The sequence below is a fragment of the Actinia tenebrosa genome, unplaced genomic scaffold (assembly GCF_029948245.1).
Source record: "Actinia tenebrosa isolate PJP-AT-01 unplaced genomic scaffold, QUT_ActTen_1.0 PGA_scaffold0__85_contigs__length_37466705, whole genome shotgun sequence".
Classification (NCBI taxonomy): Eukaryota; Metazoa; Cnidaria; class Anthozoa; order Actiniaria; family Actiniidae; genus Actinia; species Actinia tenebrosa.
This window is the reverse complement of record NW_028292569.1, coordinates 31512165-31533760: the sequence shown is the minus strand read 5'-3', so window position 1 is coordinate 31533760 and position 21596 is coordinate 31512165. Positions and strand designations below refer to the sequence as shown.

General features: G+C 37.0%; 3 protein-coding genes across 3 annotated transcripts; 2 read left to right on the top strand and 1 right to left on the bottom strand.

Annotated features, from left to right (window-relative positions):
- Positions 1-3850, top strand: LOC116298409 (uncharacterized). The gene has a single exon (XM_031706862.2). It carries the CDS (start codon positions 1076-1078, stop codon positions 2747-2749), a length of 1674 nt encoding a protein of 557 aa, XP_031562722.2. The 5' UTR covers positions 1-1075; the 3' UTR covers positions 2750-3850.
- A 1596-nt stretch (positions 3851-5446) lies between these two features.
- LOC116298417 (equistatin) lies at positions 5447-7448 on the top strand. Its single transcript, XM_031706888.2, has 4 exons — positions 5447-5599; positions 6076-6279; positions 6723-6917; positions 7245-7448. Exons 1-4 carry the CDS (start codon positions 5554-5556, stop codon positions 7445-7447), a joined length of 648 nt encoding a protein of 215 aa, XP_031562748.2. The 5' UTR covers positions 5447-5553; the 3' UTR covers position 7448.
- Positions 7449-9725: 2277 nt separating this feature from the next.
- Positions 9726-14735, bottom strand: LOC116298413 (rhodopsin, GQ-coupled). Its single transcript, XM_031706875.2, has 2 exons — positions 13992-14735; positions 9726-10928 (listed from the first exon to the last, which is right to left on the bottom strand). The coding sequence occupies exons 1-2, from the start codon at positions 14450-14452 to the stop codon at positions 10271-10273; spliced, it is 1119 nt and encodes a 372-aa protein (XP_031562735.2). The 5' UTR covers positions 14453-14735; the 3' UTR covers positions 9726-10270.
- Positions 14736-21596: the final 6861 nt, after the last annotated feature.

Sequence of the window (21596 nt, the reverse complement as noted above, 5' to 3'; positions counted from 1 at the left end):
TTAAAGTAACCTTTATAGAAGTACGAATCTTTCATTTGATATTGAAACTGCCGTGTAGTTCAACCGGTTTTAAAGTTTCTGTCGGGAATATTGTAGAAGAGCGCGCGAAATGTCAAGATGGCGCAAACAGGAAGGATGTGTCATTTTATCACGAACTTACGCACACAGCCAAGCACTTAAGCACCACTTTATCCCAGCCACATCAAGTGGTTTTATTCTACCCCTTTCTTAAAACGATTCTCTCGATGGCTTTTCATTGAAAATGGAAATATCCTCATACGAGGTGATAAATCATTATTTGTATTGCTCTTTTTTTTAATCTTTAAGTTGACATTCAGGATCGTTAAGGCAAGAAATGTCATCGAATAACAAAGATAAATCGTGATTTTTACCCGGCATTGGAGTGAACAAAATTGTCGACGCTTCAAGAGCAAAAGGTATTCACGGAACACATTGCATATTCAGGTTTTAAAGAAAGATATTTTCATCTTTTACAAGAGGAATTGGTTTTGACTCAGTGGAATAAGTCAAAACCTGAGCTAAGGATTCCTTCGTACTGTTTGAGGAAATGTGGCCACTGAATTTAAGGAAATGAGAATCATCGTTCGCCGACCTCGACGTCAAGTTTAATTCCGTCATTGAACTTTACGAGAAAATTGTCTTCATTCACCATAAAACCAGCCACACATCATGATTGATATCATATGATCGAAGATAATTTGTTATGTAGTCAGACGATACCAGTTTAGAGAACTGTTACTGCGATACTGGCTGTGCCTCTTGGTTCGTTTTCCTATGTCTACAGTTTCATCGGATTAACGATTCTACGAACAAAAACCACCAAGTCAATCGTCAAAAAAAAAAAAAAAAAACAAAAAAACAGCGCTTCATATTTTTGTTCCATTTGGTACATTTTGTACATTAACTCATCACCTCTCCCAAATAACCGGAAATTTCTGGGGGAAAAAACAACATCAGCTAGTCCTAACTTTTAAAAACGTTCATCGTTTTCGAACCTGGAAGACGTATGGTATAAAGAATATCAGAGCAGCAAGAATTAGATACTGGATTCGCAATGGATAACACTTGGCCTGAAATTTTCATCGCCGAATCCGTTGCCATAGTGACAGGGAACTTACTAACCATCGTCGTGTTGTCAAACGCTTCTTCGCTTAAAAAACGAGGCAACTGGCTCATTATTAACTTGGCTGTAGCAGACCTTCTCATTGGTGCATTTTCTGAGCCGTTGTACATAGCAACACTTAAGCGCTACCTCAAACATATTGCTATTTATACATCGGTGGATATTTTTCTGGGGATGGCATCTGTACTTGGTCTAACTGCTTTAGCTTTGGATCGCTTGTTTGCCGTTTCTCGTCCCTTCCAACACCGTACAACCAGTGACAAGACTTATATGATTGTTATAGCACTCATTTGGACGATAGCCAGTGGTATTTCAATTGTATCATTTCTTGTATCGAACCGTTTCCTGGTGTTCTTTTATATAGTACTTCCATTGTTAACGATTTCTCAACTTTTAATGATCATGTCATATGTTTCCATATGGATTAAAGTCAAGTCAAGAAGACCTCGTGGTCGTCGCCTTAGAAGGCGAGAAAAGGCTAAACTAATCACGCACAGAGGGTCAGAAACGAAGTCTACAAGAGGCACTTCACAAAACCAAGAAGAGAGCGGATCGGTTAGATTTCAGGTGTCTGAAAATGTAGATTCTTCCCTTTTCTCTGATTATGAGACACGTTCTATACGGGACTATACTAGGTCAAGGAGTGACGATACGGGATCTGTACGGGATCAATTGCAGCTTAATCATAATAAACCGGGTGCTATACGGGATCATCTCGGGTCTACAAGTGATAACATGGGGTCTGTACGGGATCAATTGCAGCTTAATCATAATAAACCGGGTGCTATACGGCATTATCCCAAGTCTAGACTCAAAGATACGGGATCTGTAGGGCATCCTTTGGAGCTGAATCACAATAAACCGGGTTCTATGCGGGATCATCTCGGGTCTACGAGTGACGATACGGGATCTGTTCACAATCTTCAAAATGGCGCCTTTGAAAGTGGATTTGCGAATAAAATGGATGACCTGGAGAGGACACCCAAGTGCATTTGGAAACTCTTCAATCGAAAATCTATGACGTCAACTACGAATTCCATCAATTTTGAACAGGACAAAAACGAGGATGAAGACATTAAAACCGAAAATCCGAAATTAAGTATCTCAAACCAATGCCAAAGAGACTCTTTAAGCAGTGATTCAACCAGAGTTTTAAACTGCTGCACTAGCATGATAAAAGAATGTAAGAAAATCAAACGACCAAGTTCACGGAAACAAAACATTCCAAGGTTACAAAGAGATTCTCCTCGTGTTGAACCTTCTGACCGGGAAAACAAGCTTGCTATGACACTCTTCATAGCAACGGCCATTTCTCTCCTTGCTTGGCTTCCATTTGAAGTCATGAATATTATCTTGTCTTTCTGTCTGTCTTGTCGTGTCCAATTCTACAACATCCATGTACTTTATTTTACTAAATTTCTTCATTATGCGAATTCTTTCGTGAATCCGATTATTTATACATTTAGGATTCAGGAGTTTAGGCATGCAATAAATAAGATATTGACTTTCCCGTTAAGGCGCAGAGGAGGAGGTGATAGGAGTACGTCTTTTGAACTGAGTGCGCAATCTTCTTGTAGAAATAAAACATGTGAAACAAGACATTAAAGCCGTGCAATAAATAAGATATTGACTTTCCCGTTAAGGCGCAGAGGAGGAGGTGATAGAAAGACGTCTTTTGAACTGAGTGCGCAATCTTCTTGTAGAAATAAAACATGTGAAACAGGACATTAAAGCCGTGCAATAAATAAGATATTGTCCTTCCCGTTAAGGCACAAAGGAAGTGGTGATAGAAGGACGTCTTTTGAACTGAGTGCGCAATCTTCTTGGAAGAATAAAACACGTGAAATAAGACATAGTTAAAGCCGTGCAATAAATAAGATATTGACTTTCCCGTTAAGGCGCAGAGGAGGAGGTGTTAGAAGGAAGTCTTTTGAACTGAGTGCGCAATCTTCTTGTAGAAATAAAACATGTGAAACAAGACATAGTTAAAGCCGTGCAATAAATAAGACATTGACTTTCCCGTTAAGGCACAAAGGAAGTGGTGTTACAAGGACGTCTTTTGAACTGAGTGCGCATTCTTCTTGGAAGAATAAAACATGTGAAACAAGACATAGTTAAAGCCGTGCAATAAATAAGACATTGACTTTCCCGTTAAGGCACAAAGGAAGTGGTGTTACAAGGACGTCTTTTGAACTGAGTGCGCATTCTTCTTGGAAGAATAAAACATGTGAAACAAGACATAGTTAAAGCCGTGCAATAAATAAGACATTGACTTTCCCGTTAAGGCACAAAGGAAGTGGTGTTACAAGGAAGTCTTTTGAACTGAGTGCGCATTCTTCTTGGAAGAATAAAACATGTGAAACAAGACATAGTTAAAGCCGTGCAATAAATAAGACATTGACTTTCCCGTTAAGGCACAAAGGAAGTGGTGTTACAAGGAAGTCTTTTGAACTGAGTGCGCAATCTTCTTGTAGAAATAAAACATGTGAAATAAGACATAGTTAAAGCCGTGCAATAAATAAGATATTGACTTTCCCGTTAAGGCACAAAGGAAGCGGTTATAGAAGGACGTTTTTGAACTGAGCGCGCATTCTTCTTGGAAGAATAAAACATGTGAAATAAGACATAGTTAAAGCCGTATAATACTGATAAGTTAGAGAAATAAAGTATGACAAAACTACACAGAATTAAATGGAGTTATTCAAAGTTCAGATACCATAGAGTCCAAAGGTTTTTCAGCCAAAAAAAAAAAAAAAGTTTGGTACCTTCGAAATGACTATCAGATAAGAATAGCCCTTCCTATATTTACTTTTCGGGGCTGCAAACTCTCGAAATGTTTGACATGTTATAATATTGTATAAAATAAAAATTTCAACGTTATCCAAAATAGTATTAACCCTTTACAGGACAAATAGCATGCATATGTCGATTTTCGGATTGCCCTATACACCGAAATGAAATATGGTTAGCAATTTGAATAACTTTTGTTCTGGACTGAATAGCCTCGTCTTCACATTAAAACACAAAAGCGTCTTCACATGTAAGAGAGGCTAGTCAGTCCAGAACGATAGTTATTCAAATAGGTCTCTTCGATTCGGCGTATGTTTAAGAATTTTTAAAAGATTTGACATTCATATAATTATTCATCATTACACTTAAGCTCTGTCACATTGTTTTTCATTCTGTGTCAGTTCTGTCGCTGGTAGATTAATAGCAAAACGCAATATTAATTGCTGTCAAATTTGACCTGTCGTTTTGATTATTTCCAGTGTTTACCAAGTTGGCTAAAATCTGCCGCTGCTAGAAGCGTGTTTACAGTACAAATCGTACAAACGGCCAAAAATAAATAGAAACGAGAATAAGTAAAAGAAAAGAATAATAAATGAAAAATCGTAAAGCAATGGCAAATCTTCTTTTTTCTGAATAAAGCACAGAGATTTGTTATTGTTGATCAAGAAGAAAAAAACAAAAATTAAGGATATTGAAAATTAGAAATTGTTGTCAATTGTGTCGTCTTAAAAGCACACATATCTAAATCTAAAACTCTCTCATGGCTGACATAAAACATGCCGACTCTGTCATCATCATCTTTTTAAAACTTCACTTAAAACCTTCCTGTTGCTAAACCAAACACAATAAATAACTTCTAAAAGCCATCATATGGTCGACTAATTTGTTTGTGGTCGCATTAACAGGTTTCAATATACTTTTTCTAGCCTGCAAAGCAGGCGTTATTGTGGATTTGCGGAAAAACTGGCTTTTTGGGGGGAGCTTTGGAATATGGTCGGTTTAATGTGGTTGGTTTCTTTGCTAAAAGAAGGTAGTACTGAAAGTCCGGGCAAGCAAGAAAGAAAACCTGAATAAACAAGTTTTTCAGGAGGTCGACTCTGGACGGAGGAGTTTTCGTAAACCTGTTGGTTTCTGAGACACGTACTGGTCAGGGTGATGTATGGTAATTCAATCAAATATTTGCCGAGCAAGAGAAACCATTGTAGTAGCATGGTTTGTTTAAAAAGAAAGGTAAAAAAGAAGTTATGAACAAGATAAATAGAAGATTTAAAGCAACATGTCTTAACTTTTAACAAAAGTATAAAGAAAGGTTTACAATCTTTTGTATCTCGTTAAACAATAGATGACGATTCAGCTGTAAAAAAAATTTACTTTCGCTAATACTTCGGCACAAACAGCTACCAACGGGTTACAAATAATAAGGACTTTGCTCTGAAGGTTTGCAAGGCTCTTTCAACCAAAGACGACAACACAGCTGCAGAGATTATTTACTTGTGCTAACATGGCATAAACAGCCTTCAAACCAATAGATATAAATAAGAGAAATCAGGGAATCATTAGGGTCAGTCTGTACTACTCTTAGCCAAAACCAAGCCAAGTTTTCCAAAGGATTCGTCGTGATGATTTGGGTACTATTCATTGTTTGTGCTATAACTTCAACTGAAGGTAATATTACTTGTCACGAAGATCGTAAACCCTGGCGCCTTTAACAGTAATGTTTATTTTGTCCTTTCTCTATTTGATGATAATTCTGTCCCCCTTAATGTAACTAGTTTCTGGAATTTTAGTTGACCAGAGTAGCTGTAAAAACATTTTGAGTAAAGATATATAAAGTCGCACTCTTGAACAATTTTTTCACGATCTCAACATTGTACAAATGTACTTTATCCTTCCTCGCTTTTTCATAAGGACTTTTTACTATGTAATTTTAAGGTGGCTCGTCTTAGTTTTTTTTTTTTTTGCGCTCACCTAGCAACGTTTGAACGGCTGTAGCTCCCGTCCCAGAACTTCCTTTGGTTAGATATTTCTACACTCCTCTTGGTATAGAATGAACTTTCTAAAACATAGACTTTAGTAGAAATCGGTGAAGCCCAAAGCGATGAAATTTGAAGTTAATCAGCAATAAAAAATTCTTCTTCCAGCTAGTCTAAGCAAATGCCAACAGCTCCAGGCCTCGGCTAACAGTGGTCTGATAGGTGCTTATGTACCACAATGCAAAGAAACGGGAGAGTTCGAAGAAAAACAATGCTGGGGATCGACTGGTTACTGTTGGTGTGTGGATGAAGATGGAAAAGAGATTCTAGGAACCAAGATCCGTGGATCTCCGGATTGCAGCCGCAGAAAAGGTTTGGAATTTTATACCATATATCTATATATATCGCTTCGATGCAAAGGCACGACTACCTTTCAAGATGGCGCAGGGAACTGTGAAGAAGACTATTATGGGGTTGATAGTCGATGGAATTTCTGGCATTTCTATTGTATTTTCATGTTGAATTTTCATGGAACGCAAGCAAAAAAATAAAAAACTCTGCCATTTTATGTTGCTTAATTAATTCACAATTTTATGCGGAAGGCACTTCCTACTACTAATCTCTCCCCCCTCGCCACACCAGTCTGTCTGTCACTCTTTCTTTCTCTTCCTCCAATCCTATATATCCCATCCAACTACTTCTTATTTATGCTCTTGGTCCCCTGTGGAGCATAGGCCACCATAGGCAATGGTCCTTATATTCTGCATCCAACTACTCATGCGAAATATATATTTGATAATCATTTACCTTGACAGCCGCGTTAACACTTTGTCAGATGATGCAAGCCATCATTGTTAATGTCCCTGGTTGGTGTGGCCCTCCATCGTGTAAAGCTGACGGCAGTTTTGACGAGGTTCAGTGCTGCGCAAGTAATGGAGAATGCTACTGTGTGGATAAGAAAGGAAAAGAACTTGAAGGCACAAGACAACAGGGAAGGCCAACCTGCGAAAGTAAGTAACGATATCATGTTATTTTCTCTTGTTTGGGAACCACTCGGATGTGAGACTTTTGGATGGATAATGCATTCCGTGCTCATTCCACACTAGAGAACTGAGAAAGAAAAGAGGGGAAAAGAAGGAAAGAAGAAGAAAAGGAATAAAAATTTAAAGTGCAAAAAAAAAAAAAAAAAGAGAAAGAGAGAGAGAGAGAGGAAGGAAAGAAGGGACTAACGAACGAACGAACGAACGAACGAACGAACGAACGAACGAACGAACGAACGAACGAACGAAGAAAGAATGGATCGTATACATTTTCTAATTTTAACCCCCTCATTTCAGGACACCTAAGCGAATGCGAGGAAGCTCGACTCAAGGCGCATTCAAACAGTCTTCGTGTTGGGATGTTTGTGCCAGAGTGTTTAGAGGATGGATCATATAACCCAGTACAGTGCTGGCCTAGCACAGGATACTGTTGGTGCGTCGATGAAGGAGGGGTAAAGGTACCAGGTTCCGATGTCAGATTTAAACGCCCCACATGCTAAGGCAAGTCCTAACCAAAAACTAAGTTGAATTTAAGACTGACTTTTGGATTTATGTTAATTTTATAGATGGAAATAAACAAAAATTATTATTATTATTATTATTATTATTATTATTATTATTATCATTATTATTATTAACATTAATATTAACATTCTTTTTCTTTTTCCTTTAGAAAAACACAGTGAACAAAATGGCTAGTTTCGAGATGGAAAATAACTACAAAGGATTAATAAAATGTTAAAATAATTTCTCAATTCGGCTGTGATATATTTTTTCCAAGATAATTTAATCTGCATGTAGTTAACAGAAAACAATCTCAACTAGAAATAAAGACTACGGTAATAATGACATTTACAATTTGTGACGCATACTTCTAACTTCGTTCCCAATGCGCTCTTCTTTCTAGTAAGAGGGTCCTGGGAACTAGGCCGAGGTTCCCCCTTGACCCCCCCCTCCCATTACTACTCAACACTTGTTGTAGCAAAAAAATTTTCATGCCAAGATTTTATTTCCCAAAGAAGAACATTTCTATTGTATGTCGTACAGCATGGATGCAGTGAAGCCAGTTTATCGGATTTATGGTCTTAACGCGACAGCCATGTTTATTTTCATGGGAATGGAATCCATTGTTTCGCCCACATTAATTTATTTTCGTGCACTTGAATGCGAGGCTACGCGTGGGAAAATTTATTGCTCAAATCAATACGTGAACAAAGTCTACTTTAGATACGTGCGCTGCTGCACGTTAATATGATTTATGAAATAATTGGGATACTACGCGTGCTATGATTGGTCGAAATACATGTTTGATGAAATCATCAAAACACACTGTCCTCATTTTAGCGCGCGCGAGTATTGCAACTGTCAGATTTTAATCTATCGCGCGTGCTCATTGGTCAGTTAGAAAAAGACGGCACGTAGGGAGAATCTACTTAGACTTTGGTTTTCTTCGAACTTTTCGCGATTTTGTTATTTTATAAAACAAATCAAAAACAGTATTCCGTTTTTGATACTCTGATCAAAACAATTGGGATGTTGGGAGAACACTCGAGAAGCTGGAAACCACTCCGCAACGAGTCGTGGTTTCCTACGTTCCTCTCGTGTTCTCTCCACATCCCGCGTCTTTTGATCAGAGTATCAAACACAGAAAACTGTTTTTGATCTGTTAAATCAACCACTTTGATGACGTATCGAACACCGTGGTTAGAAAATCCCTCGATCATTGGACTTTTTCCTAATCTAGAAAATTATTAAGAAAAAGTTAGCAACGAATGTCAGGATTTGTGGTTTCGATGTTGGGGTCTTATTATTTCGTTAATATCTCAATTTGCATGAATCTCCAGCTAATTTGAAAAAGTGACATAGATGAACCAAGGTATCATGAAGCATGTGAAAATTGATCCAGAGAAGAATAAAAACATGCCCGCTATTGGAATAAAAATAAATAAAACTCATGAATTATTGTTACTGTAATCAAGCGCTTATTAGTAATTTCTTTCATGAGCCATAAATATAATTTCTAATCGCAAATTCTCAATTCTTATTGGCTAACTTTTTTTTCAAATCAATTGACAAGCCGGATGATAATGACGTTGTATGTCCGCAAGCCTCATTTGTGAGGATAACCACTCATTATAGCGCTTCTCAAACACACACGCAGAATCATACAATTTGCCGTAGCGACAAAATAGGGTTTTGGTGGACGTCACTAGTCAAAATGCTTTCATGAAAGAGACCTTGTCAAACACCAGCCATGTTCCTTGGAACAATAGATTTTTGTTTAGTTAGCCTTATATTAAAGCACTTCAGAATGAGTTTGATTAGGCAGAAACAAATGCTTTAATATTCGTGGGAATAAACATGTCTGCTGCGAGATGGAAAGTCAATTTTCAAAGACACGTGTCTATGGAATGTCGTGGAAACGCCTTGATTGACGTCCACCAAAACCTTTTTCGTCGCGACGCCGAATCCGGGTCTAAAATGGTCTAGCGATACTCAAGGGAGGGCTAGAAAAGGTCACATTATCTATACTTTCACAACATAGAGCTGAATGGGTCTATTGCTTATACAATGCTGAACGAAATAGTCATGTGGTCTAAAATTGGACGACATTGAACGAAACTAAAAGGATCTATTGCTTATACAATACTCAAGGGAATGATCAGGTGGTCAGAAATGGGACAGCACTGAGCCAAGCTGAATAATTCTAATGCTTCTAAAATACTATATAAAATACATATATTCATTTTTTCCCATTTCTTGATTTAATGTCAAAGTTAACTAGATAATGCTTAGTTAATCTTTTAAGTAATAAGCTGATTAAATGTTCTGTTTTTAATTCTATCGCATTAAGAATTTATCTTTTCTTCATATTAATATGCTTTAATGATAAGCTAAGTGGTTTTAACAGTGGGGTAATTTCTTGGTATCAGCTGAATGAATCTCATGAATCTTACTACCAGCCCACAATGACAGGCAAACACTGCCCGTCATGTGCTATCAACCAGAGAGTATTCTATTGCTGAATGAATCTCACGAATCTTACTACCAGCCTACAATGACAGGCAAACGCTACCCGTCATGCCCTATAAAGCAGAGGGTATTCTATTGCTAAAATGAATCTCATTAATCTCGTTACCAGCATCTACTTAAGGGCAAACACTGCCCTCTACGCTAAATCATCCAATACATTTCTGATGAAAACTTGCCATTCAGCATGTAAAAATTCCACTCAAAACCGGAAATGACTTGCATTGAGTAAGGAATAAGCTGCTCATCGCATCGTCATGACAACAGATACAATAGCAACTCGTCTTTTTATTTTACTTGCGCGCAAGTTCTTGTAAACGAAGATTTTGAATATAGTCCTTTTTTCTTTTCAAAAGTTTTGACTCAGACTTCTGAACATGACAACATTCAAGCCACTTCAACCAACGGTACGGACAGCGACAAAAGCCGTTGGTGACTATAGAATAGATGACAGGGTTTGAAGCACTATTTACCACAACTGCTATGACAGACAAGTTATATACCACTAAAAAATATTCCCATCTTGCTACTTCTGGCCACAGAGACGCAATCAGCCTTAACGCATTCAATGGTAGCATGGTGATCGCGAATACCAGCATTAGAGGCGTTAGAATCTTCCTCGCGCGTTTGTTTTCCTTCAGTCGACGAACCTCCGTTGTCATCCGTTTGCGCATGCTCGAAGAATACCGATCAAAGGTTTTTAAAGTGTGTTTATGAAAGGTGCTGCTTCGTCGCAGTAAGTGAGATATATAGATATAAGTACAGCTGATTACAGCAAGGGGAAGTAGGTACCAGAGTAATGATAACGTGCCGACATAAGCCACCTGCATCCACGCTTCCCATTTAAAGGTGCAAAATTTACCAAAAGTGTTCTCTTTGTACTCCATGACGAAGAAGAGCGGCAGGGACGTGAAGGTGAAAGATGATAACCAAATAGCAAGCAATACATACCTGTAAAACCATCAAAATATTGGTTAGTTGAAGGATTTTCTTGATCACGTAACGGCAGAAATATTGAGGTCTTAAAACAATTTCATTATTCCTGTCAGCCAACATGGCTGCCATTACATGAGCGCAAACCCGTGTCGCTAAATGGGAGAACCTTCATAGGTTTAATCTAACACAGGAATCTTAATCTAGCAAAACCCTAAAATCCTTCCATAGTAAAGTAATAAAGTTCAATTTGACACAAGAATCACAATCTAGTAAAATCCAAAGTCCCATCAGTAAAGCGATAAAGATGAAAGACTTAGGTGAAAATTCAGCAGCCGTTATTAGTTTCGAGCCCAGATCCTCACGGAAGCTCGAGGCCGCTGGAGAATCTGGGGCCGATAGTGATGACAGCTGTGAAAGGAGGTGAAGACCACCAGGATGTTACCGGTGACTTTGAACAATTTGAGCGATTTTCACAGATTTTTTCAATTAATTTGATCTTAATCGGATGTTTTAACCTCTGAACCTAATCCCCATTATTGTCTTCATACATGATAGTGAAAACTTTAATAAATGGTTTGCCAATCCATTATCTGTTGTTTGATAACTTAGCAGTCAAAAACCCGACAAGGATTCCGAGTATGTTAATCTCTTGTCGCCGAATCCTTTGCCTTTTTGCCAGCCTATTAAAGTCCGTTCAAGAAAAAACCTCACTCTGCAATTCAAATAGAAATTCGAAACCACTGACATTTTCTTTGCCTGGATTCCAAAAGATTCTTTCAATTTCATGACACAAGGTTTTAAACCTTTAAAATAATCTTTTGCGCATTAAAAAAAGGATATTTTAAAGGTTTATAACTTGTATCATGGAATTCGAAATCGTCCTTGTTTTACGAGGGTAACACTTAATAGCCAGTGACTAACAAACCTGTGGCCCTCGTTGCGCGATCGAATTGGAATTTAGAAGTCGATTTTTGCGGAGGGAAGAAAACAGGAAAAAAACCCTCTAAGCACTTTGTTTTGCTTCATTTTTTTTGTGGCATAAACATATTTTTTTTCGTTTCTACAGAGTCACTGCAAGTTATTATATTGGCAAGAGTAAATAAAGATCAATACTTTTTATTTCTTCTTTCAATAAGATCGTTTAATCTGTCTTATGTCCATGAATTATATATAGTATTATTTTAATTGTAATTAATTAGGCCCTTTATTCTGAAAAGCCTTATAGAGGACGAATAAAGTATGTATGTATGTATGTATGTATGACTTCACTCGTGAGCAGAAAGCATTAAAACGACACGAATTGAAAGCGAAAAGAGGTTTACATCGACTAATGACTCTCTTACATAGCGGATTAAACTGATTAGGTGATGGGAATCTTAAAAGGATTAACAAAAATTATTTCGTTTAGAACCATAACCGCTTTTTAACGGAACGAAACCAAAACCACGGTTCTGGTAGTTATTGCACACTAAAGATATATAGATGGGTGGAAAGTGGGATGAATGGATGGTGGAAAGTAGCTATGGCTGGACAGACCAACAAATTGGCAGAATGAACGGACAGATGGATAGTGAGGTGAAGGGATGTCGAATCAAAGTGGATGGATGGAAGAGAAAACAAATAAAGGATAAACGAATAAATAAATCATGGGCAAACTCAGTAACTTTGAAGAAACAAAACAAACACGATGAAGGGGAAAAGGGGGGGGGGGGACTAACTGTTCTTTTAAAAATCGCTAAACGTGACTAATATTATGTCAGCTAAATATATCTAACGAAATCTTTTTTCTTCCATTTAATAGAAAACCATATATGACGCACGGCAAATTAGAGAGAATTCACTGAATAATCGGTTACTGATGAACAACTGAACTGATTTATATTCGATAATGCAAAGGTTAATAAAATATTGGTATCACCTAGCCATTAACGGCTTTTGCTCGCATCAAAGTCTAGCTGATTTCAAAAAGAAAGACGATACGTAGGTTGCGATTAGAACGCCGATTTTTCTGCAACAAAAACAAAACTTGACAAAGATTATCACTCGTATTGTATTTCTACTTAAAACGTTGATCTAAAAAGTAAAACGAACAATGCACTAATGCAAACACATTCCCTAAATAATGTTTAGTAAGTGTTAAAGTAATATTCTTAGATCCGTTTGGAAGCCGTTTATATTAAGAGAATAGCATTTCTCAGATTAGCATTAATTTTCCCAGCCCCATTAAGAATTGTCAAGAAAAAGAAATATAGAAATCCATCGTAAGAATTCGTTATCAACGTCTGACGACCTACTACTTTATACAAACTTTCTATCATGATATTTATTCTTCATTATTTAGTTCGTCTTAGCAGACGTTGTCGAAAAGATCAGAAACCATTGATTTGGAAAATGAACTAAACGAATGAATACAACAGTTTTTACCCTTTACCATATTCTTGTATTGTTTACAGTATAGCTAAGAGACGCATACTTTTCTATATCTTTAAAAACGAAATTGTCCCTTTAGGCAATATGCTAAAGAATACATTTTCCGCAATCCATCTCTTTTGTAAATGACGCGAGAGAAATGAATCTTTTGAAACGTGAACAGAAATAAACACCGAACAACGACAAGAGCTGCCAAAATCGATTCTTTTGTTGGGCAGGTAATGTTTAAAAATGGGTAGCATTTTGATTACCTGAAACAACAGTTGGTATCTGTCAATAAAATAATTCCATCTGTATCTCATTTGTACAAGAACATGCAATCACTCATCGTGACTGAAGTCTGCAAAATCCCAATTTCTTTGAACATCGTTGACATGACATTTGGATGGGCAGAGGTTGACGAAAATTAAAGGCTTTCTTCTTAAAAACTCTATGTAATGACACACTAGCCCCCCCCCCCCCCCCCCCAAAAATACGTTGAAGAATTCATTCCATCTTTCCAAATAAATTCCACTATTAATTCCTCTAATAACGCTAAATGTTTGCCATATGTAGAGGCTCTGGAAGTTTTCAAATGGCAAATATAAGAAAGAAGGCTGACAAATGCTTATAGGTTAAAAGCTAAGGACTCAAGAGATTTCTACTTACTTCACATATGTTGGCTTCCCATGAAAGTTCGGTTTTCTTCGTGATCTCATCTGGATTCCCCGGTACCTCTCCGCGGCAATTGCTGCTATACTCCAAATCGACGCGCCATGAAAAACTTCCGTAAAGGGATAAAAGTAATGACAGAAGACCGACCCCAAAGGCCAGTTATTTGGCATTTGTTCCTTGATAATTGCGATGGAAAAACTGAGGGAAAGAACTCCCATATCAGCCAGGGCTAAGTTACGAATGTAATAAGCCACTGGGGAACGAGTACTGCGATCAAACACTTGAATGCTTACCCATAAGTTCCCAAAAAATCCAAGAATCGCCAGAAAACTGACGAGAAAGAGACGGAAGAGTCGCACGGAATGCGGCTCGTTGACATACAAATACACATCCGAAGTAAAGCTACGATTCCCAGTTTGATTTTGAAGTAAAGTTGTCTCAAACGTGCTGTTCATGGTTGAGAAGAATCGCGTGTGTGACAATGACAATTGTAACTAGTAATCCAATTTCGGTTTTGGCAACCAAAGAAAACGTCGCAAACAGTTGAACGCCTACTCTGATTTTACTACAAGGCATCAAATAGCCCCCAAGACATTTTCAGCACCAATCTACAGAGCAGAGAACTGAAACTAATCAAATGTCGTCCGCTTGGATTTAAAGCTCATGCTCAAGGGATGATGATGAGCTCGATTTTGACGTTGCTATGACAGATCAGTTTTCTGATGACCAAACGTCTAAATCAGCTGTTGACTTCTAACCCAGAAAACCCCACAAATAATGTTAATAATAATGATAATTGCTGTTTTTATCGTTTTCGTTAACCACTTGCGGCTTACACCAGACATGAGAGAGACTATATCCCTTTGGGATATAAATTACCTAGATCACTCATTAGACTCTCCTTCCAATTTGTCAGTCCTGGCTTCATGTTTTCATCCAATCACTCAAGTGGTTTCCCGCGAAGTGTCACTTTTTCAGAGTATCTCAATATGTTTGTCTGAGGTACATACATATTTTATAAGGCGTTCATAATCAGTTTAATCAGGTGCCAACATCAAAACAATCTTATATAGCATTGATGACTATTCCATCTACATCAAAAATAAAAAGAATTATTGCATGTACAAATGATTATTGTAAAGTCTATACGAGATCGCTATCACATTCAGTTTCAAAATAATGCACTGCTTCCTAAACGCATGCAACAATTGTCTAGTTTAGTTTGAGCAGAGAGTTCTGGAATCGACAGCGATGCTTGAGACTTGTAATTCAACACTAAGTTCTTTACATTGGTCTTTGCTTAAAGGAGCAACGGAATCAAATTCGAGCACCGTAGCGGATCGATGAAACCACAATTTGTGTAGACGATCCCAGTAAAAATTAGAACCCCCCTTCGGTGAAGCTGATCATCACCACAGTTTTTCTGCTCAGTGCACCATTTTTCAAACCCCACCATTGTGAGAATAAAAGTGGCTAACAAGAAGCAAGTAGAAATGAAGGCGAAGTTTAATTGCGCGCTACGAGGCACCTTTCTTTCCACACATCAAGAAATACGACCAGCCGACAGCAATTTCTAATTAATATTACTATTAGTTCGGCACATTAAAATTTAAAAACCAGCTTGACTCAAACCCCACTGAAAGGCGAAGATGGTACGTAATTGAAAGGGATTTTTTTTCTGAAATTAAGAAACTCCTAAATAGCTTCGTTCGAAGAATGCGAAAAAAGGATAATTTTAGGAAAGGACATGAAATGAAAAATTACAGCCATTGTGATCAAAGATATCATATTAGGTTGTCTATCTGTACTAAAGTAATTAGTGTTTGATGAAGACGGATTCAAAGGTTCAAAGGCTCATTTATTACCACACACAGAAAAAGAAAGTAAACTGTAAATTACAAAATATATATATATATAAATGTGGAGGATGTAAAAGAAAAATTCAATGGGTTAAACTAAGCTCTTGCAACCTCATAACACGAAAGATGATATTTACATTAAAGAAAAGAAAAACTCGTGGCTCCAAATTGTCTCATTAAAACAGTATTTTAAAAAAACAATCCCTTATTTGATCGTGTCTTTAACATAAGAATAGTATGCATTTGGTAAGCCATCACTGTACTCGGAAGGCTTATGTCACCTCAACGAAAAACATTTTATTATTCGACCTTTATTGGAGTATCCACGCATGCTGAGAGCTTTTAGCTACACTTCAGTAATCTTGTAGTGTGTTTGACATTTTTTTAAATTTTTACCAACGAGAAGATTGTATTTTCTTGTGAAGGACTTTGAGTTAAAAGCGAAACGTTTTTGATCGGCATCTGGAGTCAAAATAAGTGTTTATATACTCGACAGCTCTGATAGCGTATCAGGAGACTTTATGGCACTCAATGTCGACGAGACAGAAATAAAAAAAAAATGGCTGAGATCAACTCCAAGATTTAATATATATATATATATAAAGGTTGTGATCTTTGCGTCTGGAAATTAAAATTTATAAATGAAACATATGGAAACCTAAAATATTGTTAAAAATGTCACAAACTACAACAAAAAAGGCAAAACCTTAAGGGGAATTCTAAAACATTGTACAGCATTTTTTAGATGTAAGTTGTGATTTTTTGTGTCGGAAAATTAAGTACTACCTCGCTTGCTCTTTCGTACGTAGAAGATTTGACAAATGTTTCCTTGTTATCTTGATTGAGATCTCACTCAGTCACGTGGTTCGTAACTGATGTATAACCGACAATTCAACACTTCGGCGCTAGCTGTCACGTGGTATAAATCGTGTTGGATTGTGTAACGGTCACCAAAGAGGCCGGACATTGTTCTTCGGATTTCTCTTACAAATTTCCCTGCTGAAAAATAGACTCTACCGATGTAGGACGTTATTTCTGTCACGCATGCGTGGCGTAACTTAGCAACGCTGTCATGATTTTGACAGCCGCTCTCGTCAAACAATGTTTGGCGCCATGGTGTGTTACATTTGCTCATGCGCACTACATGTAATCGGTTAAAAAACGGTTTTAAAACTGGTTTTGTTCGTCTACGATTGTGGACGGCGGTGTATCAAAGGAAACGCTCTACATCGGCAGAGTATCCTTCCTCCCCGCCTGAAAGAAGGGAGAAGAGAAGAGAGACTCTGCTAGTAGGGAACTTACAAATGTACTGACTTTTGAACAAATTATTTACTTGGTTCGTTTATCTGTTTCTCTAAATAGCAGTAAAAAAATCTTCAATCAAGTCTTGAAAATAGCGCAGCGCATCCGTGACGTCATAAAAACGAAGACAAAGGCGAAATTCGGACAAACAAACTTACAAGTTTACTTTCAGCAGATAATTTTCACAGCCGATCGCAGTTGATCTTAGTTTACATGGGTTATTATTGTAGCTTTAAGTAAAAATAATAAAATCGGTTCGTATATAATCCTCGTAGCGGTTAAACAGAATGCAATGTTTGTCCGAATCTTTAAGCTATTTTTAGAATCAGTGTGCTACGCTATTGATATCCGAGAACAACATGGTGTGTTTAAAACTGGAAAACAATCTGAGTAAACTAGTGCAATTTCAGGAATCAATACAGAGACAAGATCTATAGAACAAAGAATCCGGCCAGATCAAAATCTGAGCCTTGTAATAAACGATTAACATCAGCCAATACGCGAGACGTTCGTTAATTAAAAAATTCGGGGGATGGAGATTAAGGTAGAAAAGAAAAGGAAGGAAGGAAGATCTAATATAAGATCTAAAATACAACATTAAAATCATTAGACCTTTCTCGAATTCTCTTGAGTGTCCACGAAACAATGCCTGTTGCGGTGATAATGAATACATTAGATAGGTCTATGGATTTTATCTTTTGCAAATATACTTTAAAAGTATAAAATTTAACTAGGCAGTCGGAGGAAAACTGAAGACAACAATAATGTATGAGTCTGTTTAGTTTTAGTGTTGTGAGATGAAGGCGATTGTCTAGTTTAAAATTCATGCGACAAAATGTCTTCCGCGTGAAACCTCAGCAGATAAAACAGTTATTAAGATTTTAATATCTTGTTAAACGTTTGGAGAGAAGTTAAGTGCATGCGCAGTCACCAAAGATGCCGACGCCAAGATGTCTGATATGTTATAACTCGTCCATTGATTAAAGATTTTGTTAAGACGTGTGGGATGCTATCTGTAAATCTATTTAACATGGCGGCTATGACGTCATATACACGCACAAAATGAGACAAAGTTAAAGAGAAAGCAACTTAAAATTTGAGCACCTAACCTTTTCCTCTGGCGATTTGTCAATAGTAATCAAAGTATAGACAAACACTTCTGATATTCGTATCCGATTAAAAGCCAAAAAATCAGTTTACGCCCAATAAATCCCCCAAGGGTGATTCTTAAGCAATCAGTCTGTGCACTCAGCCAATATAGAGTTAGTTTAGACCAAAATAACGTAAAACAAACTATAATATATTTATAGACTTGGCTTTAAATTATCTCCGCTAATTGCAAGTTACAGAACTTAGAAGATCTTGATAAGGAGATCAGTTAGAATGTTAAAGTGACAACCAAAATCTCTTTGCTCAGCTGTACCAATCAAAAAGCGAGGAAATTCAATGATGTCAGCCAATCAGGAGTGCTTGAATATGAAAGCCATTTTAATGCCGGTCGCGATGCAAAATTTCTCATCATCATCGTGCAAGAAATCTTGCCCCGAATGGTGCGTTACCTAACAAAATTGACATTTCCCCCCAAATTCAATACCGAAGTTTAGTATAAATCATTTTGCGTTTTCTATTCAATAAAATATTTTTCGATTATCAGGCATGAATGAATTGGGAAGTTAGATCCACGAATGTTTGTAATCCTGCTACAATAAGATGCGCAAAATTTGCTTTAAAAGGCCGTGAAGCAAGCTTTGAATGAATGGCAATTAGATGAAAAATGTTCCCATTTCGAATGAGTCTTAATGACTGACTTCATCTCATCTCACCTCAGCCTCCTACCTTACACACGCAAGCATACTTTCTTCAGATCTGTCTGAGGGACAACTTCAATATATCTACATATAATACACCTGCTTGCAAGAACGTTGTCATACGAAAATAAAACATTAGTGATTTAGTTGGATAGGAATTACATTAAAAAACAAAAGAAGATCACTGAAGCTGAATTTTTTAATTCATTAGCTTTTCCCCATGAGGGCAGGGACACCACAACAGCTTTTATGCGAATTACAGTGGGCCCTGTAGAGATTTAGCACGAGCACTGAAGATGGTCGTCACCAGCGTCTTCATTATATCTTTTACGTCCGCCTTATACAGGGTTATATAATGAATACAGACGGGGCCTACGGTTTTAAGTCCTTGTCCGAGAAGACTTGAAGGTCTAACCATTTGCAGATATAATTACAAAGGCAGCACCATCTCCTCAGTTATTTTAAGACCCTGAGTGTTTGTCCGGCCGAGGCTTGAACCACGACCTCCCGCACAACAGACCAACTGAGCTAATCGGGTTGCGTTTTTTTTTCATTTGTCTTTTAATGAATTCCTTTCTCACTAAATTACAAATGTTCTATTCTTGTATGACAACCTTCTTGCAAGTAGGTGTATTTGAGAGAAAGGAAAGCTCCAAAAATTCTGGATTTTGGCATTCCACTTTATCGGTTTTGTCGACAATGTAAACGAGTCTATGAGTGTGAAAATCTTCAAATCGAGCTTATCGTATTGTGAGATTTTGAGATAACGTTAGAAGTCTTAACCCGCTTAAGATGAGAGCTTATACAGCAAATTTTCGTAAATGAAAATAAGTCTTAGAATCATTTATCTAGGAATATCAGAGTCACGTTTGCTCCGCGTAGTTCAAGATGCAAATGCAAAATATTACAAATGAAAAAACGTGAAATACGACAAAAATTATCCACTAGAATAAAGAATAAGAAAGAAGAAAACATAAAGTTTTAAGAAATATAAAGATATCATGCAAATCGTGAAAGAAAACTGAATACGATGAAATTTTTCATTTTCAAAAAAATCCTGATAAATGACTACACACTGTTTACCCTCCAGCCGGCCGTTTCTAACTAACGAAAGAGCAGCTGTTTTACATGCTGTCAGATTTTAACGAGTCGTAATAAATGCTACTATTATCGATATCGAAAAGAGAAAATTAGTTTGGCGGATTGCGTCATTTGTGACCTCTTGAGAACTGAAAATGAACCTCTTGCGTATCATATACTTGGTTGATTTGATTAAGCTGCCTATACTATTTAGTTAAACACTCAAGATTGATTTCCCTCTAGGAATAACAGTTCTCTAAAAAGGCAAACGTTACATGAAATTTAAAATTTTCAGCAAAGTTCAGAATAAATCGTCTCTGGTTTATGCGGGTAATTCCCATTAGTTAAGGAGTTAAGAAATTTTTAGTTTTTGCCTAAGTTAAAAAGAGCTTCTGTACATTGAGATTTCTATATTTTTCGTGAATTCCCTTGATCTCTGGCTTATGAACAAAAAAACAAAAAACAACAACAACAAAAACAAACAAAAACAAAAAACAAACAAACAAACAAACAAAAACGGGGGGGAAACGAATTAGAAATACCGATTACCAATAATATCAACGACAGAAACTGCAATGAAGGTAGCAGTAGCAGCAACGACAACAAAAATATAAAATAGTATTAAGTAAAAATACACAGGTGATTATTGAAAATCTCGCGCGCTGATTGGTCGAGAAATTCGATCACACTATCACACGATAATCACCTCCAGCGATAATCCTAAATGGCGGCCAGCCGCTTTGTTGCTGTTACCGGAAAAAAATGTCTTTTATCTTCTTTTTTTTTTCCTTTTTTTTAAAGAATCACCTGTGTATTTATGCTAACACAATTATTCGCCGAAGGCGAAGTGATTATCGGAGAATATTTACCTCGCGTCTCGGTAAATATTCCCCGATATTCACTTCGCCTTCGGCGAATAATTGTTAAATATTATGTAAATAAACTGATAAATAATACCAACAAAAATGTAATTGTACCAACATTAGAGATAATTTTCAGCTGATCACAGTGTATAATCGAAGTCCAATCCATCACAACTACAATTCTGTCATCAACCAAGCTAATTATGACATGATCAGTGTCTAAAACTAATAGTTTTCTGTATTAGACTGCATGCTACATCTAAAGTACTTTGAAGTTTTTTTTTGTTTTTGTTTGATATATACAAGCTGGAATAGGGTGGCACTAAATAGTGTACTACACTAATAAACTTGTGGCCCTCAACATAAAACTACTAATATTTACAAATTTAAAAATATAAAATATATGTAATAACAACTATCAACATGAACTTATAAGAAAAATTGACTATAGTATAATAAAACAATACATCAAGATTAAAATGAACTATATATAAATTTAACTGTGAAGCTCAGCGACACCACGCTCACGCGGACGACGCAGCGACGCAGCTGAACGTAAATAATATACTTCAGCAACGTCGAAACGCCGCCCCATGAACACGACGCCGCCAAACTTCACAGCCAAATTAAACAGGAATCTATATTATAAATGTAAAAGGGTAAAATCGAAATGGAATAAAATGAAAA

What these genes read in the sequence shown, in the direction of transcription:
- LOC116298417 (XM_031706888.2), top strand. Translation starts at nt 5,554, where the DNA reads ATGATTTGGGTACTATTCATTGTTTGTGCTATAACTTCAACTGAAG. An exon ending in TGCTATAACTTCAACTGAAG is followed by an intron (nt 5,600 to 6,075) that starts GTAATATTACTT and finishes TTCTTCTTCCAG; the next exon opens with CTAGTCTAAGCAAATGCCAA. An exon ending in GGATTGCAGCCGCAGAAAAG is followed by an intron (nt 6,280 to 6,722) that starts GTTTGGAATTTT and finishes TTACCTTGACAG; the next exon opens with CCGCGTTAACACTTTGTCAG.
- LOC116298413 (XM_031706875.2), bottom strand. Translation starts at nt 14,452, where the DNA reads ATGAACAGCACGTTTGAGACAACTTTACTTCAAAATCAAACTGGGAAT. An exon ending in GGGAAGCCAACATATGTGAA is followed by an intron (nt 10,929 to 13,991) that starts GTAAGTAGAAAT and finishes ATGGTTTTACAG; the next exon opens with GTATGTATTGCTTGCTATTT.
- LOC116298409 (XM_031706862.2), top strand. Translation starts at nt 1,076, where the DNA reads ATGGATAACACTTGGCCTGAAATTTTCATCGCCGAATCCGTTGCCATA.